The sequence below is a fragment of the Vanessa atalanta genome, chromosome 7 (genome assembly GCF_905147765.1).
Source record: "Vanessa atalanta chromosome 7, ilVanAtal1.2, whole genome shotgun sequence".
In the NCBI taxonomy this organism is placed as follows: Eukaryota; Metazoa; Arthropoda; class Insecta; order Lepidoptera; family Nymphalidae; genus Vanessa; species Vanessa atalanta.
This window is the reverse complement of record NC_061877.1, coordinates 12,309,801-12,326,563: the sequence shown is the minus strand read 5'-3', so window position 1 is coordinate 12,326,563 and position 16,763 is coordinate 12,309,801. Positions and strand designations below refer to the sequence as shown.

The 16,763-nt window shown below is 32.1% G+C and overlaps 2 protein-coding genes across 3 annotated transcripts in view; one reads left to right on the top strand and one right to left on the bottom strand.

Moving 5' to 3' along the window:
• LOC125065330 (angiotensin-converting enzyme) overlaps window positions 1–16,763 on the bottom strand; it is a 161,858-nt gene that overhangs the window by 84,800 nt on the left and 60,295 nt on the right. The window lies entirely within an intron of this gene.
• LOC125065333 (skin secretory protein xP2-like) lies at window positions 11,620–13,327 on the top strand. Of its 2 annotated transcripts, XM_047672882.1 has the most exons (3): window positions 11,620–11,663; window positions 12,011–12,177; window positions 12,217–13,327. In XM_047672882.1, the coding sequence occupies exons 1-3, from the start codon at window positions 11,652–11,654 to the stop codon at window positions 13,079–13,081; spliced, it is 1,044 nt and encodes a 347-aa protein (XP_047528838.1). In that variant the 5' UTR covers window positions 11,620–11,651; the 3' UTR covers window positions 13,082–13,327. The 2 variants fall into 2 exon arrangements, with proteins under 2 accessions (XP_047528838.1, XP_047528837.1); XM_047672881.1 differs by having other exon boundaries at window positions 12,011–13,327.

Genomic DNA, 16,763 nt, shown 5'->3' with positions numbered 1-16,763 from the left:
CGACATTAAGAATCGCTTAAAATACTTTTACTATTGATGTACTTTATATAATTAAATATCATCATCACATAACAGATAAAAAAAAAAAAAACAAATTAAATTTTATTCAAATAAACTCTTTGAAAGAAGAAAAACACTTTTGAATCTTTAATTTACGAGGTAAATCTTAACATTAAGCTACCACCGGTTCATGTTGATTCTACCGAAAAGAACCGGCAAGAAACTCACTAGTTACACTTTTCATTTAAAAACAATTTACATGTAAGCATAACATGATATCTATGTATCTTTCCTTATATCAATTATATAATCCAGCAAAATAAAATACACCTTGTTTGTTAATCTTTTATTAACATTAATTTTAATCGTATTAAATCGAATACCTCAGAACTAACTTTGTCAAGTCGAAATCTCGGTGTAATAAGTTCATACTTATCATGTTTATACAATGCTTGTCACTTCATCTGTCAAATTCATCGATATTTTGACATACACACACATACAGTTCAGTGAAAATCGACTTTAAAATTTTCCGCTCAACACACAAAGAGGTTTCACTAAAATATGTTTATATTTTTTTCAATATAGTCATCGCCTTATTATTGTTACATTAGATTACGAGTACTTGTTTATTATATAGATTGCCGCGATTTCGTAAACATCTATGATGTCTTGGTTTCTGCGATTGTCGCTCAAGGTTTTCTTTGTTCTGAAACGTAGTCGGTATTGTTATTCGGTGTAACACGAGTACTCGGCTCTAACAATGTAACTCGAAGCATTTCTTAAATCTTAACGTGATTTTGCCCTTATTTAGTTGTCAGTTTATTAAATGAAAAGAAATATCTCTAATACATGCCGCCGATGTGAAACATTAAAATTCATTGCGGGTTAAAACCCAAACACGCATCACTGAATTTCCATGTAGGTACTTAAGTTGTCTTTGTAATGCATCTCATCATAAGAAAACAACGCAAGGAGACGTGCATGTGTAACCCGCAATGGAACAGCGGGGCGGAATAAACTCCAAAAAATCTTCTCCCCAGGGGGAGTCAGTCAGTTAAGAAATTGACGGCTTTTGAAATAATTTATAATTAATGGTAAAGAGTTGTAACTTAAACTTCTTAATAATTTTATAATATCATATAGTGTTAAATTATATAATAACCCAAGGGAATAGAAAGCGGCGGCGGAAAGGGGGTAAAAAGGGATATGAGTGCGTCATGCCGTTTTCTTCCATTGCTTACGAGTCAGTCCCAAGGCTCTCAACAAATAGTTTAACATGTTTTAAAAAAGAAATGTGTTATTTAGTTATTTATTATGCATTAAATAACAGACACAATAAAAAAATTATTAATAATAAATAAATAAAAATGACAAAATTGTTATTAAAAAACCCGTAAATAATAAAATCAATAATGTGATATAAAACCATACACAATAGAAAGAGACAGAGAGAAAGAGAAAAAGAGAGAATGATGACTTGGAGGGGGCAACGCTTTTCCTTGCGTGACGATTTGTACCAGTTCACTCGACTCTAAGACGTAAGACAACTTCGATTCAAAAATATGTTTCCTGAAGCATTAGTTTTTAAATAAATACAATTAACTAAATCAAAATAAAGAGTCATTTTATCAATAATATTTATGAAACGTAAAACTCCGAAGTAGATCTTTTTACTTTTTAATTATTTTGAATGAGGTCGTCAGTATAATATTGCGTAACTATTGATATCCTGAAATAATACAATGCTGTAATAAAAATACTTAATTCTTCCGTTCTCCTTAATAGGTTTAAAGTATCTTATATGTATTACTCAATACTTACGAGTTCGGTTCGCGTATTTTTTACAACATTTAATTCTCTTACAAATGGTTAAATATTATCATGAATATTCCACTGATTAAACCTGAAGCCCCAAGATCTTGTAAGAATGTTTTCGCATATTCTAAATATTTCGTATAACTAATCTACACTATTTAGACATGTATGGATTTTGGGATGAGGTTCTTCTTATAGACCCTCGCGAACATTGTGTGGGCGTTGACCAAAAAAATATGTATTAGTAACCTTTTTTTGCTACGATTTATACACGGACAGAACAACATCTGTAGTATACTTTTAGTATTATATATTTATTAGCTATCCTTCCTTCGCTTCACACGGCTTCAGGGACCAGAATAAGAGTATAAGTAAGACATTTATGTTAAGGGCTTTATTTTGGGTAAAATTCACAAGCGAACGCAGAACGACTTATCAAAATCAGCGAAGTTAGCCGCCCGCAAATAAATTTTTAGGGATCTTTAGGGATAAAGAGTAGAATATAGAGTAACCTATTCTAGACGATCATCTATCTCTATGTCAAATTTCATTCGGATCCGTTCCACCGTTCAGGCGTGAATGGCAACTGAAGTTTCATCCAGTCAAACTTTCGTATTTAGTATATTCGTATAAGTACGATGACAACGTTAGGAAGAATGAGTACAATCACAGCGGATAATGTGCATACTGTATCCTAAATTGCGTATTTGCGTTGAATTAATTGCTGTTAAATACGCGGACGGATATTAGTGTGCGTGCTGTTAATAATTATTAATAGACGTTAATACGTATCATTTATTAGAATATGTGTTAAACTAGACTAATGAACTAACGTCAGACGAACTGTAACTACCACCTATGACCTCGTTAATATAATAGCATGCGAGTTTATTTTTAATTATCATTATTGTTTTTTTAAAGTTAAGCCGACTGGCAGATAACTTGTGTAGTACCATTAAACACTGGCACTGTAAGGATTATTAACTATTAACGGATGGTCAATCCCACCAAACTAAGACAAAATAGATTACATTTTTATGTACCTGGTTATGTTATGTTTGTTCCACAACCTATCTACCTCAAAGCGGAACAATACTAAGTACTGCTGTTTGGCGGAAGAATACGTAATAGGTACCTAGACTGGCTTGCACAAAACACTACCACTAAGTTGCTTGAAACTATTTTCGTTCAAATCGTTTTCGATTCTAATTTCCATTCAAATAAATGACTAATCGTTTATTTTCGTATCGGCGTGTTTTGTGATTAAACTCCCAAGTTATTCTCATAAATTGCAAACAGTTAATTGCTTTAACAAGATATTCCTTCTAAGTACTTTTACTTCTTAGCTGACATTAAAAATATTTGGTATTTTGAAGTATATGACAATTTTTTAAGTATTTTTAAATTAAATATGAGTCAAATTAAATTAAAAATGGAATAAAAATTTTGTTAAATTTTTGTTTTTTTTTTTTTTCTAATAATTAAATACCATGATACTCGGACATATCTATACCTTCGTTCCTTTCGTTAAATCACCAACTTGATCTATTGTGATATTGATCTATCAATCATTAAATACATAAGTAATTAACAATTTTCGTTACATAAGAGTTAAATATGTACAGTTTTTTTTTTTTATTAAATATACTTACACCAATAAAAACGTAATATCTTGTACAGTTTTGGTTATTAAACGTACTGATGAGTCGATGCTGTAACTATTACGAGTAGCAAATAAATAGTGGCCGTTGTTTCTACATTGAAAACTAGATTCAGACTAATTTATAATGTCAGTTTTTTTTTTTTTTTTTTTTATTTATAAACTTTATTGCACACAGACACAATACAAGATACAACACATAGTACAAGTTATTCTGTAGGTTAAAAGCGTGCAAAGCTAGCCTTATCGATTTGGCGATCTCTTTCAGGCAACGAACTAAAACAAAGAAATAGCAGTGGCAGAACCTAATTATAAGAATTGAAGAAATAGGAAAAAAAAAACAAAATAAATTCATTGAATAACAAGTAAAACTGTCGTCGGGGGATTTATAGCGTGTATTATTTATTAATTTATCCGAACAACTCGGGATAAATCAAAAAACGTCTACTCGTTTAATAATATAGATTTTTGGAATCCCGGCAAGCGGTGCAGTTCATTTGAATTGCAACACCACCAGTTAGTTGTACTACCCACTCAACATATATTCTACCGCCGAGTAACAGTACTCTGTATTGTTGTGTTCCGGTTAGAAGGGCGAGTGAGCCAGTGTAATCAAAGGCACAAGGGACATAATATCTTAGTTCCCAAGGTTGGTGACGCATAATGGTTAATATTTCTTACAGCGCCTTTGTCTATGGGCCGTGGTGACCACTTATCATCAGGTGGCCCATATGCTCGTCCGCCAACCAATGCCATAAAAAAAAATCTATTCATCAGAAATTCAATCGTTAATTATTTATTATATGAATAGGTAGAAGACGGTTTAAATGGTGAAAGAACAAATGTTAGCCAATGAAAGAAACAAGAGATATAAAATTCTCGATACAATTTTGTTAGTTAGTGTATTGACTAATATATAGTCTTATTTATACTTCTGAAGGTGTCAGTGTCTATATGCGAATTTATAACTATTATTTAATCGTATGCTTAATTTAATTGACCTTTAGATGATTTCATTTTATTTTTATTCTGTGCCCTGTTATCTTGTTGTCACTGTAAATACAACAGAAGCAGAACGCTGCTGTTAAACAATTTCATGCTATGACTATTTACTGAGTGCGTTTTCATTTATTATTATTTACACTAGTATACATTTCCTATATACCAATATTCCGTGTTGCTTTACAAATAGAAAGTGTTTTTATTATTATTATATATAAATTTACTTATATATAAGTTACATGGGCGCGGTCCATCTTTTATAAGTTTTTTCACCTTTTATTGTTAGAAACTATAAAGCTATATTTCTGTGAAACTAGTTAAATCTTAAGCTACGTCTCCTCTAAAGGACTTTTTTGATTTTTGAAAGATTTGTTTACGCAGATATCGTTAACTATTTCAGTTGAAAGATTACATTGAAATGAAAAAATCTTAAATTAAATGTTATGTTTTTGTTTCACCTGAATGTTGATTTGGTCGTCAATGATTCCTTAATCAGTGTTTACGTCTCGTTAACGATTTGTTGCGCAACGTTGATTAAATAAGAATAAATATAACGGTTGCCTTAATAGGTAACAAATAAATAACATTATCCAAACATATTGACAAAAGTAAGAAAAAATATACATTAAATCATTCGAAAACTAAAATTATTTTTTATTATTTTATATATATTTTTGGATTATTTTAAGTGATCAATAATTTTGACCTTTTTTAAAATATAAAAATATGTGTTCGCCTTTTCTCTAGGGTTAAATATAGTCATCAAGAAAGCTTTTATAAGCAATTTTGAATAGCCATTTCTTGGATAATATTAAAGATAAACCTACCAACTGGAATGTTGTTTCTAGTCTATGGAACATCCCGAAATTGAGTAATTAGTTATTTAAGCTATTTAAATGTAAAGCTACTAAAATAAAAGAACAAGAAACGCAGTATTTGCTCACTTATCGAATCTGAATATGAATGTGTGATTTGTTTAAGATACAATTATCATGTTAATTAAAAAAAATACTGAATAAACTTAAAAAAAACAATGATATTGGAAATATTGTAACAAGAAATAGTCTCTTGCAATGTTCACTATTCGAGCTGTCTGTCTAAAGGTCAATTGATCCCGTGCGGCATTTTATTTTAATATTCATGACAAATTATGTCTTAAATCACGAGTTTTTCACACGAGTCAGTGTTATTAAATACGTAATATTATTTTAGCAATTTCCCGTATATAACGTGGAACAGCGAGGCATAAACCTCCTGTTAAGGAAAATCTTTCGTCCTAATTGCATAATTTTTCAAGGATATATCTTAAGAGCATTTAATAAGGGATGTTTGCTTTGATTTGAAACTATTCTCTTGGGAGAAATAAGAACCGCAAATAATTTTTTTTTGCAATAATATTACATATAGCAAATGAAAAATCCCAATTTCATTTAAATTGTGATTAGCATAGTAAGCAAAAAATTTTATTTTGCGCTTTATTATCGTATGACTCTCTTCATTCAAATTTCGAAATTGCACACAAATATTTTGGGTAAAGAGATAAGGTTTATGTGCACCGTACCATATTGTACTAAATTAGTACTTACTACTTTAAATTTATTAAATAAATATAGTTAACAAAATGTTCATATGCACTTGAAAAAATTAAAACAAGATATGAAATGTCACGATGTTTTGTTTACTTAAGATAGAAAGGAGACCATTTGATTTAAATCACATTTGCACATTGACCTTCGTATAATGAGAGGTGTGAACGAAATCAAATATTTGCAATATTTAATTTAGTGTTGTCCGTGTCTTCGTTTTAGCAGGGTCACATGGCGCGATTATAGTTGACCAACAATTGTTGTTCAATAAAAAATAAACTTTAAGATTTTTTATGGCATTTGTTGATGGACGAGCATATGGGCTTATGGTAAGTGGTCACCACCACCCATTGACTATGGTGCTGTAAGAAATATTAACCATTCCTTACATCGCCAATACGCCACCAACCTTGGGAACTAAGATGTTTTGTCCCTTGTGCCTGTAGTTGCACTGGCTCACTCACCCTTCAAACCGGAACTCAACAATACTGAGCACTGTTGTTTGGCGGTAGTTATGTATAACACATATTCTGACGAATTCAGTTCACTTTTAGATATATTCCCTGACATTTTATATTAATTATTTCAGTTAATAAATAAATGGATTTGCCTCGAGTCGACAAAAGTTGGAAGTTGACACACATTTATTGAATCGATTTTTGTTTCTTAAATTTTTATGATCTCGGTATTAGATGAGTTTTTGTAAGTCGGTTAAATCTACTCTGTCGACGAGTGTATAATGAAATCGTTTAAGGTCTTTTGTAAGGAAAAAGTTTGAGTTTATAACTTAATCGTGCTTAAAGGTGACGGAGAATATCGTAAGGAAAACGTAAAATAATAAACCATCTTAAAGGGAAAGAAGGTAGTCGGATATTTACCGGCGATTATATTGACATTACTTATAAAATATACAAGTATATTTATAACTATCTAGAAACCAAAAAAAAAGAAAGTTTATTACAAATTAATTAAAAAATATTATTTATTTTAATTAACTGACTCGGCTACAGGACCGTATCGATCGCATGATATTTAATTTTTTAAAAAGGTAAATAATCTTAAATTAAAAATATATACAAATAAATAATTTAAACAAAAACACTAATTGAACTTTTTATTACTAGTTTTTACTATTTCCAAATAAATATAAACTTCTACGAAATCAGAAAAACTTATTCCAATCTAAAACACTTCCTTAATTTGCTAACTTGTGTTCAAAGTTATTTTTTTTTATAAAATATTTTATATAAAACAGAATAATTTGATATTGTTCTGTTCTTCAATTTTCCTTATATCCAATTAGTTTTTTGGCAAGAGTTACTTGTGAAAACTGTGCTAGTACTTGTGTCGGAAGAAGTCTTAAGAGTTATCCGTCAAATCGCATTCGGATTGGTGGATTTAAGTGCATCCTTTGTTGTTAATACAAGCGACTATTGTCAAGCGTTTGCCAATAAGTACTATCACTTCCTCAATATTGAAAGACTAACATTTCATGTTAATATTTTTTCATTAAATAATAGAAGGGCTTGGTGCAAGACTGTCTGGGTACGTACCACCCACTTATCTAATATTCTATCGCTAAATAGTACTACTTAGTATTGTTGTCATCCGGCTTGAAGGGTGAGTGAGCCATTGTAACAACAGCACACGTGTTGACACAAGGGATATGAAGTATTAATTCTCAAGGTTAGCGGCGTACTGGCGATGTCAGACGTGGTTAATATTTCTTATAACCCAATGTCTATTTTTGGGCGATGGTGTGATCACTTACAATCAAATACTTCCACTAAATACTTTCATATAAAATGTATATCAGCGCTAACCTTGCTATTCCCAATACAACGTTTGACGACCGGCTAAGAAAAGGCAGGACACATCACGTCATCGACATAATTATAATAATACATTTAATCAAGTAATACAAAAGATAAGAATGAATCGAAACGTAAAGATAATTTTGGTTATTTTTATTTATTCCAATTAATAGATAGGTATTATATTTAATATTGAAATATATTTCTAATTCAGTATTTGGAATAAATTATATATTTAATAATTTAAAAATAATAAAATAACTTATTTATTGTGTAAATGATCTTCTTCACTCAAGGTTTTATATTTCTTAATGATACGTATCTATAATAATGATTGAGTAATTTCGCCATGTAACACTATTTAAAAAAATGTATACCGCCTTGTAACATTATATTAAGATCTATACTATACTAGCCGCGAATACCGACTTCGTACAACGTGTACAAAGTTACCACATTTACGTATCAAATTTCCAAAAATCCATTCAATTATAAAACACGGCCTCTACTTTATAAAATACCAAGCTAAACCTTATACCAAATTTCAGCATTCGTTTTGGCTTTGCATTAATAAGTCAACAGAAAAACGATTTTAAAAGTAAATTTCCCTACAATATAATTTATATTCACACTATATATTATCTTGTACATTATATACACGAGGAGTATCCTATAATACTTAGATTCCAACCTCGCAAAGTCAATACATCTTTGCTTGAGTACGGTATTCGTTTTTATAATATGTTTCAACAGTTATTTATAACTTGGCCTATTGATAAATCTAAATCTGACACATTACTCAATATAAGATCGTATTAATGATAAAAAACGGTGAACTTAGTATTAGTTGAGCCATTATACTATATACTTAAATTTAACGGTACTTCACTAACATAAACTCTGTAATTAAAATGATGGAAAAATTTAACTATTTACAAATCAAACTAAATCAAGATATACTTTATTCAAGTTGCCTTTTACAAGCACTTTTGAATCGTCATTTAACAAACTATTTAAAGTAAAGCTACCACCGGTTCGGAATGTAGATTCTACCGAAAAGAACCGGCAAGAAACTCACTTGAGTTCCTTGTGGGATCTTCTCATTAGAATCTACTTTCTAAAGTGACGATAGTTTTACATTTAATTCATTACTATTTTATTATACTACGTCATTTTAATTCAAGTACTTTTGTGAGCTTGTTTGAGATTTGTTTATTATATGATTTGATTAGGTTTGAATAATAAAATTAGTAAGGATAAACTAACCTTAAATTTATGTATACTAACCAAATCATTGATACATATTTATAATATATAAAATGACTTAAATCCTGTATAAATTTGTTTCCAAAGTTCTGAGAGCAAATCTGACATTTAAAACGCTAATAGGCATCACTAATCCATAATGAATACCATAGATTACTTCAGATCTCGATCAATGATGTCATATCAATTAAAGGTCAAAGTTGTTTATTTCTATCTACTCCTCCTGCTATTGGAGTAAGCTGTAATTGCAATTGGATCTCATTGGTCTAAATTATAGAGTCCTAAAACATTGCAGTGACAACCCGGAGCCTGTAGGTTGGAAATGTTATACGCTTCCGTGCCTGCGATTGAACTCTTCCCGGTCGAGTCAGATTTGCCGTCTTATTGATTGATTATGAGAATGAGAGAGGGCACCTGCAATTTATTATAACTTATGTCATAAGTTAATCCATTGATTTACGAGCAGGTTTTTAATTAAACGTTTTTCTTTTTGAAAAACATTGAGCTGGAACAGATTAATTTTGCTTCTGCTAAAAACTTGGTTACAAGTCAACACGACAGTGAAGGAAAATACCAAACGACATGCATGTATGTATCTGCCGCTCTTGTACCCACAAATCCGTATTGTAACAGCGTGGTGGAATAAGCTCGAAACGACTGGAGGCCGAGCTTTATAGGCAGTTACGTTTACAAGTTATCACATTAATTAATTCACGTGGACGCAATGTTTATAATAAGTACGTTAGTCTCTGTTTTTGTTGTGTATATGTGGAAACTTTTAAGTAAGATACCACTTACTTTGAAAATAATTATTTATAATACATTTTGTTTATCCAAAACAAAATAATTTTCAAAATGTATTTACAAATCATTTGACTATTTAGATATATTGATTGTTAACATGCTAAGTTTATTTTCTACATATAATATAATCCATAGACCGATCACCCACACGTTGTAAAGTCGGTATTATTTAGAAAGGACGCGAAGTGAACGGAATGGAGACAGAAGTCATAAAATTTATTAACACACAGTATAATTATTACTCTTACCCAAAATATAACATTAATTAATTAATATTTATGTTTTACCCAGAAATGCTATTTCACGTGTTCCGTATATTATAATAAACAAATATATAAAAATAATCGATTAATTTATATTATTAACAATTTTTATTTTTAATCTGTGTTAATTTTTGTGTCAAAATTTTAAATTATTTATTTAAAATGTTATTGATTCATTATTTACTTAATACCTCTATTAATTTTATCGATTCGACTGTTTATTATCTGTTAATAGATTTAATAAATATGTATAATATTATTATACGTTTTAAAATTACTAAAAACCTATACGATTCTTAACCATATTTTAACTTTGGGTTTAAAAACTAAAGTTATTTAAAAATAGTTCTTAATCAAATATAATTTGTACAGCATACAATACATATTATAAATCATTATATAATTACCTTAAAGTAAGCAAGTTTCCAGTGATGGGTAATGATAATATGACCCAGTGGATGGAACACGTGAAACCGAACCGAGGATCACAGGTTCAAAACCCTGTCTAGCAGCACGCATTAACCCTTACAGTTCATCTCATGCTAAGGTCACGGAAAATATCGGATAAAATTTTACCACATATTTATCAACCATAAGGACATTTACCCGCATTATCAACAGCTTGGTAGAATTACTTCTAAGACGGATTTTTAATAAAAGAAACTCTGTAGTAAGACAATAATGATCAATTATTTTTTACCTTAAGCTGATTTCAATACGCATTATTTAGATGAAAACCATATTTAGTGTTATTAACAATTACGAATATTTTTTTTGCCTGAGGTGTATAAAAAAGGGAAAATATCGGACTCTGAGAACTCATCTTAATATTTTTTTTATGAAAATTTAAAATAATTAAATACCATATATAATTGTACGATATTACTAAAAATGATTATATATTTATTAATAATAAAATATAAAAATATACTTTTCGATTACGGATTATTATGATTATGACTATTGACCATATTATTTACTTTATTAATTGAATAATGATTATTAAGCACTTTATTATATTTTAAATTTCATTCGAACAGTTCGATATGTTTAAATATTAATTTGTCAAGCTTACCGTTGTACCACCTTAAATATTTTATTTACTGTATTACAGTTTTATTTGTAAATAATAAGTATCGTAATAAAATACTGCAATATGCAAATGTCCGCCGATGACAGCGACTGATCGCATTACTGTTTCAGGAACAGCTGTTATCTGAGAACCGGTCCGAATCTCAGTACTGAGTCGATGTGCATTTCGGCTTTACGCTTAACGATACCCCTCGAAAGCGAAAGTGTAGTAGTCCTACGGAGTGGCGCCATTTTTTTTCATCGCTCGGCCGCTCAATTCGCATATATATAGCGTGGTGGAACCTACCACGCATCATTCGCATTCAGGACTTCGCTGGCTTCAGTGCAACCAAATAAACGAAGCATCATGAAGCTCATGGTGTGTTTAAATTTTTCGTGCTTGTGCAAGTGTAATGTGATAGTGCAAACCTCTGGATTAGATCCCCTGTCCCAGTTTAACGTTACATAACACGGACATTACGTATAGCTTTATGTGTCGTTCGAGGCACTAACGCCCATTAAGCCTTGGGGCTTTTACCGGTTGACCGATACCTTTATCTTTATATTATACTCAAGCTGCAGTTACCTAATCGAAAATGATTTGAACTAATTTAATAACGAATACCAGGAAATATTTCCCGAACAACCAGTTAAAATATTCTCTCTCCATAGAATAGTTGAGGAAGTTCTATAAATATGTATTAACCATTTTTATTATTTTTTCAGCTCGTGGCCGCCAGTCTGGTGGCTGTCGTGGCTTTCGCTCACGCGGAAGAAGCCAAGGCAGCAGAAAAAGAAGTGGCAGTAACCGATAACAAGGCGGCATCTGACGAGAAGAAGCACGAGAAACGTGGACTTTTCAATCTTGGCTACGGCGGACATGGAGGCAGCATCGGTGGAGGATACGGCGGTAGTTTCGGTGGCAGCTACGGCGGTGGTTACGGAGGTGGTTACGGAGGTGGTTACGGAGGTCACGAAGAGGTGCACAAGACCATAACTGTGGTCAAAAATGTACCTGTTCCTTACCCAGTAGAAAAGCACATCCCTGTCCCAGTTGAAAGGCAAGTTCATGTACCCGTTAAGGTACCCTATCCCCAGCCCTACCCCGTTGTAAAGCACGTTCCTTACCCAGTAAAGGAAATCGTCAAAGTACCAGTACATATTCCTCAACCCTACCCTGTTGAGAAAAAGGTTCCTTACCCAGTACATGTTCCCGTCGACAGACCAGTTCCCGTTAAAGTATACGTGCCCCAACCTTACCCCGTAGAGAAGGAAGTACATGTTCCCGTCAAGGTGCACGTACCCGCTCCCTACCCCGTTGAAAAGAAGGTCCCTTACCCCGTAAAGGTCCCAGTTCATGTACCTGCACCTTACCCAGTCGTCAAGGAGGTCCATGTACCCGTAAAGGTCCCAGTCGACAGGCCCTACCCTGTACATATCCCCAAGCCTGTACCTTACCCAGTAGAGAAACCTGTACCTTACCCAGTAGAAAAGGTTGTACCTTACCCCGTCAAGGTTCACGTCGACCGTCCAGTACCCGTTCACATTGAGAAGCCAGTGCCTTACCCCGTAAAAGTGCCCGTACCAGCCCCCTACCCCGTTGAGAAGCACATTCCATACCCAGTAGAGAAGGCTGTGCCTTTCCCCGTCAATGTGCCAGTAGACAGGCCCTACCCTGTCCACATTGAGAAGCACGTGCCAGTCCACGTTGAAAAGCCAGTGCCTTACCCCGTCAAGGTGCCAGTCCCAGTTTTCGTCAACCACGGTCACGAGTATGGACATCATGGTAGCTACTAATGGCTGCAGGAAGCAGACGCTGCATTGTGATATATAAATCTAAGATTAGCACAAAACAGCTGCCGAGGGCCTTGGGTAGTATTATCAAACTGAATAATGGTGACAACCAGATCTCTGGATATTTCAACCCAAGACCCACGACTGCTTTGCATTAATGTAACTCTCTTATAATTTTTATTTGTTATTATTTTTTTTATTTTGTGAACCTGATCGGTAAATGTTGCGTTTTTTTTTAATTTTGAGTACATGTACCTGTTATGATAGGACGAAATGTTTCTTTAGAAAAATTATCATTGTAAGAAATAAATGCTTGGCGCTGCCAAAAGACAACAATCTATTTCATTTCCAAATCCATTGTCTCTAATAAGGGGTTTGAATAATTATTCAGCGCGGTGCTGTTTGCGAAATTCGACAAAAATATAGAGCAGATTTGTATCGCATCGCAAACCAACCACTTGAATCGCCGCTGTTTAAGTAATGTCGAAACGTTTGACAACAAACGCAGTCCGTTGGTTTGCGAAAGTCTAATAATACAAATCGCTCCTATATATTTACGTATATTAGATTTGTTTTTGTAAAAGCTTATCTTTTTCATATCCTATCAATAATTAAAGAAAAGAACGAATTCTTTTGATTTTAAGTTATACAAGATGATGTAAAGTGAATTAACTGAAAGGTGCATTTATTTGATAGTTACATGCGTAAGTTAACAGCACTCCATCAGAATATTTAGTAATCTTTAATATTATAGCAGCGACTAGTTATATGGTATCTGGACGTTTCGTTATCGTCCTCAGTTCGGTTTTTGCATAAGCTATAATTTATTACAAGTACAAATTACGCGTTTACTAACACAGCGTCAAAGTCGATAATTACAGTCAGTTCTTAATGCAAAATTTTGCAAATTTCCAACGTGAGGTTAATTCGTTTTGAATTACACAGTGTAAACTCATCATTCTAATTAGGTTTAACGTCAATGCTTTAAAAATAATATACGTAAGTTCTGAGTCTGTTTCTCGATAGAAATCAATAGCGGATATTTTGTAAGCGTATTAAATGATATAATCCTTTTGATTCGCCAAGCGAATGTAAAAAGGAAATACCATTCTATTTTTGAATAGATTAACAAATACATTTTATATGGAGGCACCGTTAAAGTATTTTTTTTTAATATTTAAAACAAATATCAATACTCTACTTATGATTTAGTGGCTGCATAGTAATGGTCTCTAGTTTACTTTAAAGGCAAGGAAAAACAAAGGTCATAGGATGTACATAGTCGTATATCTAGCTTTATGCATCCTGTGACCTTAATCAACGGAATATCTGTGCATTAGTTGATTTTCATACAGGATAAATAATAATTCAATTATGATTCATTAAAGTACACAAGTGATTTAACTGGTGGAAAAGAGTTTCTTGAAGGTTTAACTCCGTAGAATCTATTCCAAGCCGATGGTTAAAACGCACAGCAACTATCTCACAATCTTTATGATTTACAAAACAAATCGTAACACATAAATTCAGCTTAGATTTCACCGATATCTAAATCAAAGCTCCGACTATAGATAATTTAAAATATAAATAAGTAAAACTAGTAGAAGTTTGCCTCATTAGTATAAGTATATGTTTATATGAAGTAATTGTCAAAATGTCAGTCAAGCAATGTCGTAAGGGCCATAGAGTTAACTGCGATTTCCGCTTCAAGGCCGGGTAAGCACCACTTATTTTTCATGTGCTTCATGTAGGTTTGTAGTTCTCTGATCGAACATGAAGGAAACCAGCATGTGCCTGAAATATCAGCTGACTTAAGTATATGGGTGGTGGTACAGCGTCGTGCAAAACACAAAACACCCTTAAGTCTTAGACCAGCAGTGGGATATTGACAGCGTGATTCATCAAAATTGTATACAATTTTTTTTTTGAATACGTTATTATTTTCATAGAGTTTGATTTCAGGAACTAGTTCGAATGTATGAGTTATCAGATGGTGTTATATCATAATAGGCTCGTTGTAAACAACTCTATCGGCTTCCTTATACTATATTTATGCAATGAGCGTACATAATTTATATTACACGATACATATTTTTTGTTCATATCTTCATAATAAAAATATTTGGTAGGCGTGGAATAAAAATGGAACTATTCAGGTTTATGATAATTATGTACTCCTAGCGATTTTTGACCTTGTAGGAAATGTAACACTTGCTTATAAGATCAAACAAAAGTTTACTCCTTATTCCGGTCGAATTATAGTATTGATTATAATCCGACGAGAAGGAAATGATAACTGGAGAGAGTTTAGCTGCGGTACCAATCGCTCTACGCGCTTTCCGAGGCACGAGAATGTAACAAATTTAAGCTTCCAAACTTCTGGCTATGACATTTTACTGGTCTGACCTGCAGTTAGAATCCAGTAATGATTGAGTTATTTATTCGAAACACTATTGAATACTACGTAATTGTACGATATTACTTTAGTCGTCTAACAGTGATATGTTAACTATGTAATCTATATAGCACCTGCTGCCGCCTTGTAAATAATATTAGCCAATCTAACATGCCCTGTGCATTGAGATTTGATACGCATAATATCAATTCGCTTACTTCATAAGCTAACCGTGGAAACTTTAAAGGATATTAATTCTTATAACAGGGCAATAAGGAACGTAATAGCTTTTACTCTAAATTACAAACTATCACTGATTTTGCGACATAAAACATTACACCCGTTGATATTACGTATTTGTTTATGTGAGAAAAATTCTAAGATGAATACGTTAAATTGTTACAAATAACATTAGGTCGTGTACAGACTATAGCGAGTTTATATCGTCACGTATTTTTATACCGTAGGTAGTAATCGTTTAAGCAAATTAATGCGTCATATATGAACTTATATAACAGGATAGGATAGGATTGAACGGCTTAATCTTTACCGAATAATATGAGTTCGAATCCGATTAATCCAAAGGACTTTTACGTGTTTAATATATTAACCGTTTCTAGCATTAATTAATGGAAGGAATCGTCGGGAAATTTTGGCATATTTATATCAATACTGAGCGAATTTCGACCTTACTCTTAAGTAGGGAAGTAAGGGAAGCTTTGCCCAGTTGTGGGCCTATTATTAGTGTGGACTATACTTTATTAAATATTAGAATGGAATTTAGTAGATTTTAAATCTTTTTCTATACTTGTTAACCTTGATTTAGTTCAGAACATTTGTGTGTTTTTGGTTTAGGAAAATTCGTAGTTTTTTATTTGGATTAAGAATGTCCAAGATGACCTCATTAAAATTATATTGGTAGGTTGATGCGAGATCACAACTCCGTTATATATGTAACTATACTACCTTACGCACTTTTTAAACTGGACAAAAGTTCTTATAATAAAATTCGACATATATGATAAAAACTAAAATCTATACCAGTCAAACTCTAATAAGTTTATTAAATATATAACAATTACAGTAATCCACATAGGTAATTATGCACATTCATACTAAAATTTATATAATACGTACGTACAATAGTGTTAATATGTGTACCTTCAAACAAAAGTAATTGCACATTATATAATACTTAATAATTTTACGTAACACCAACGTACAAAAATCACCAACAAATGTGACATAAATTACGAAAATATTCGCGAGAATAAGACATTTTTAACACAA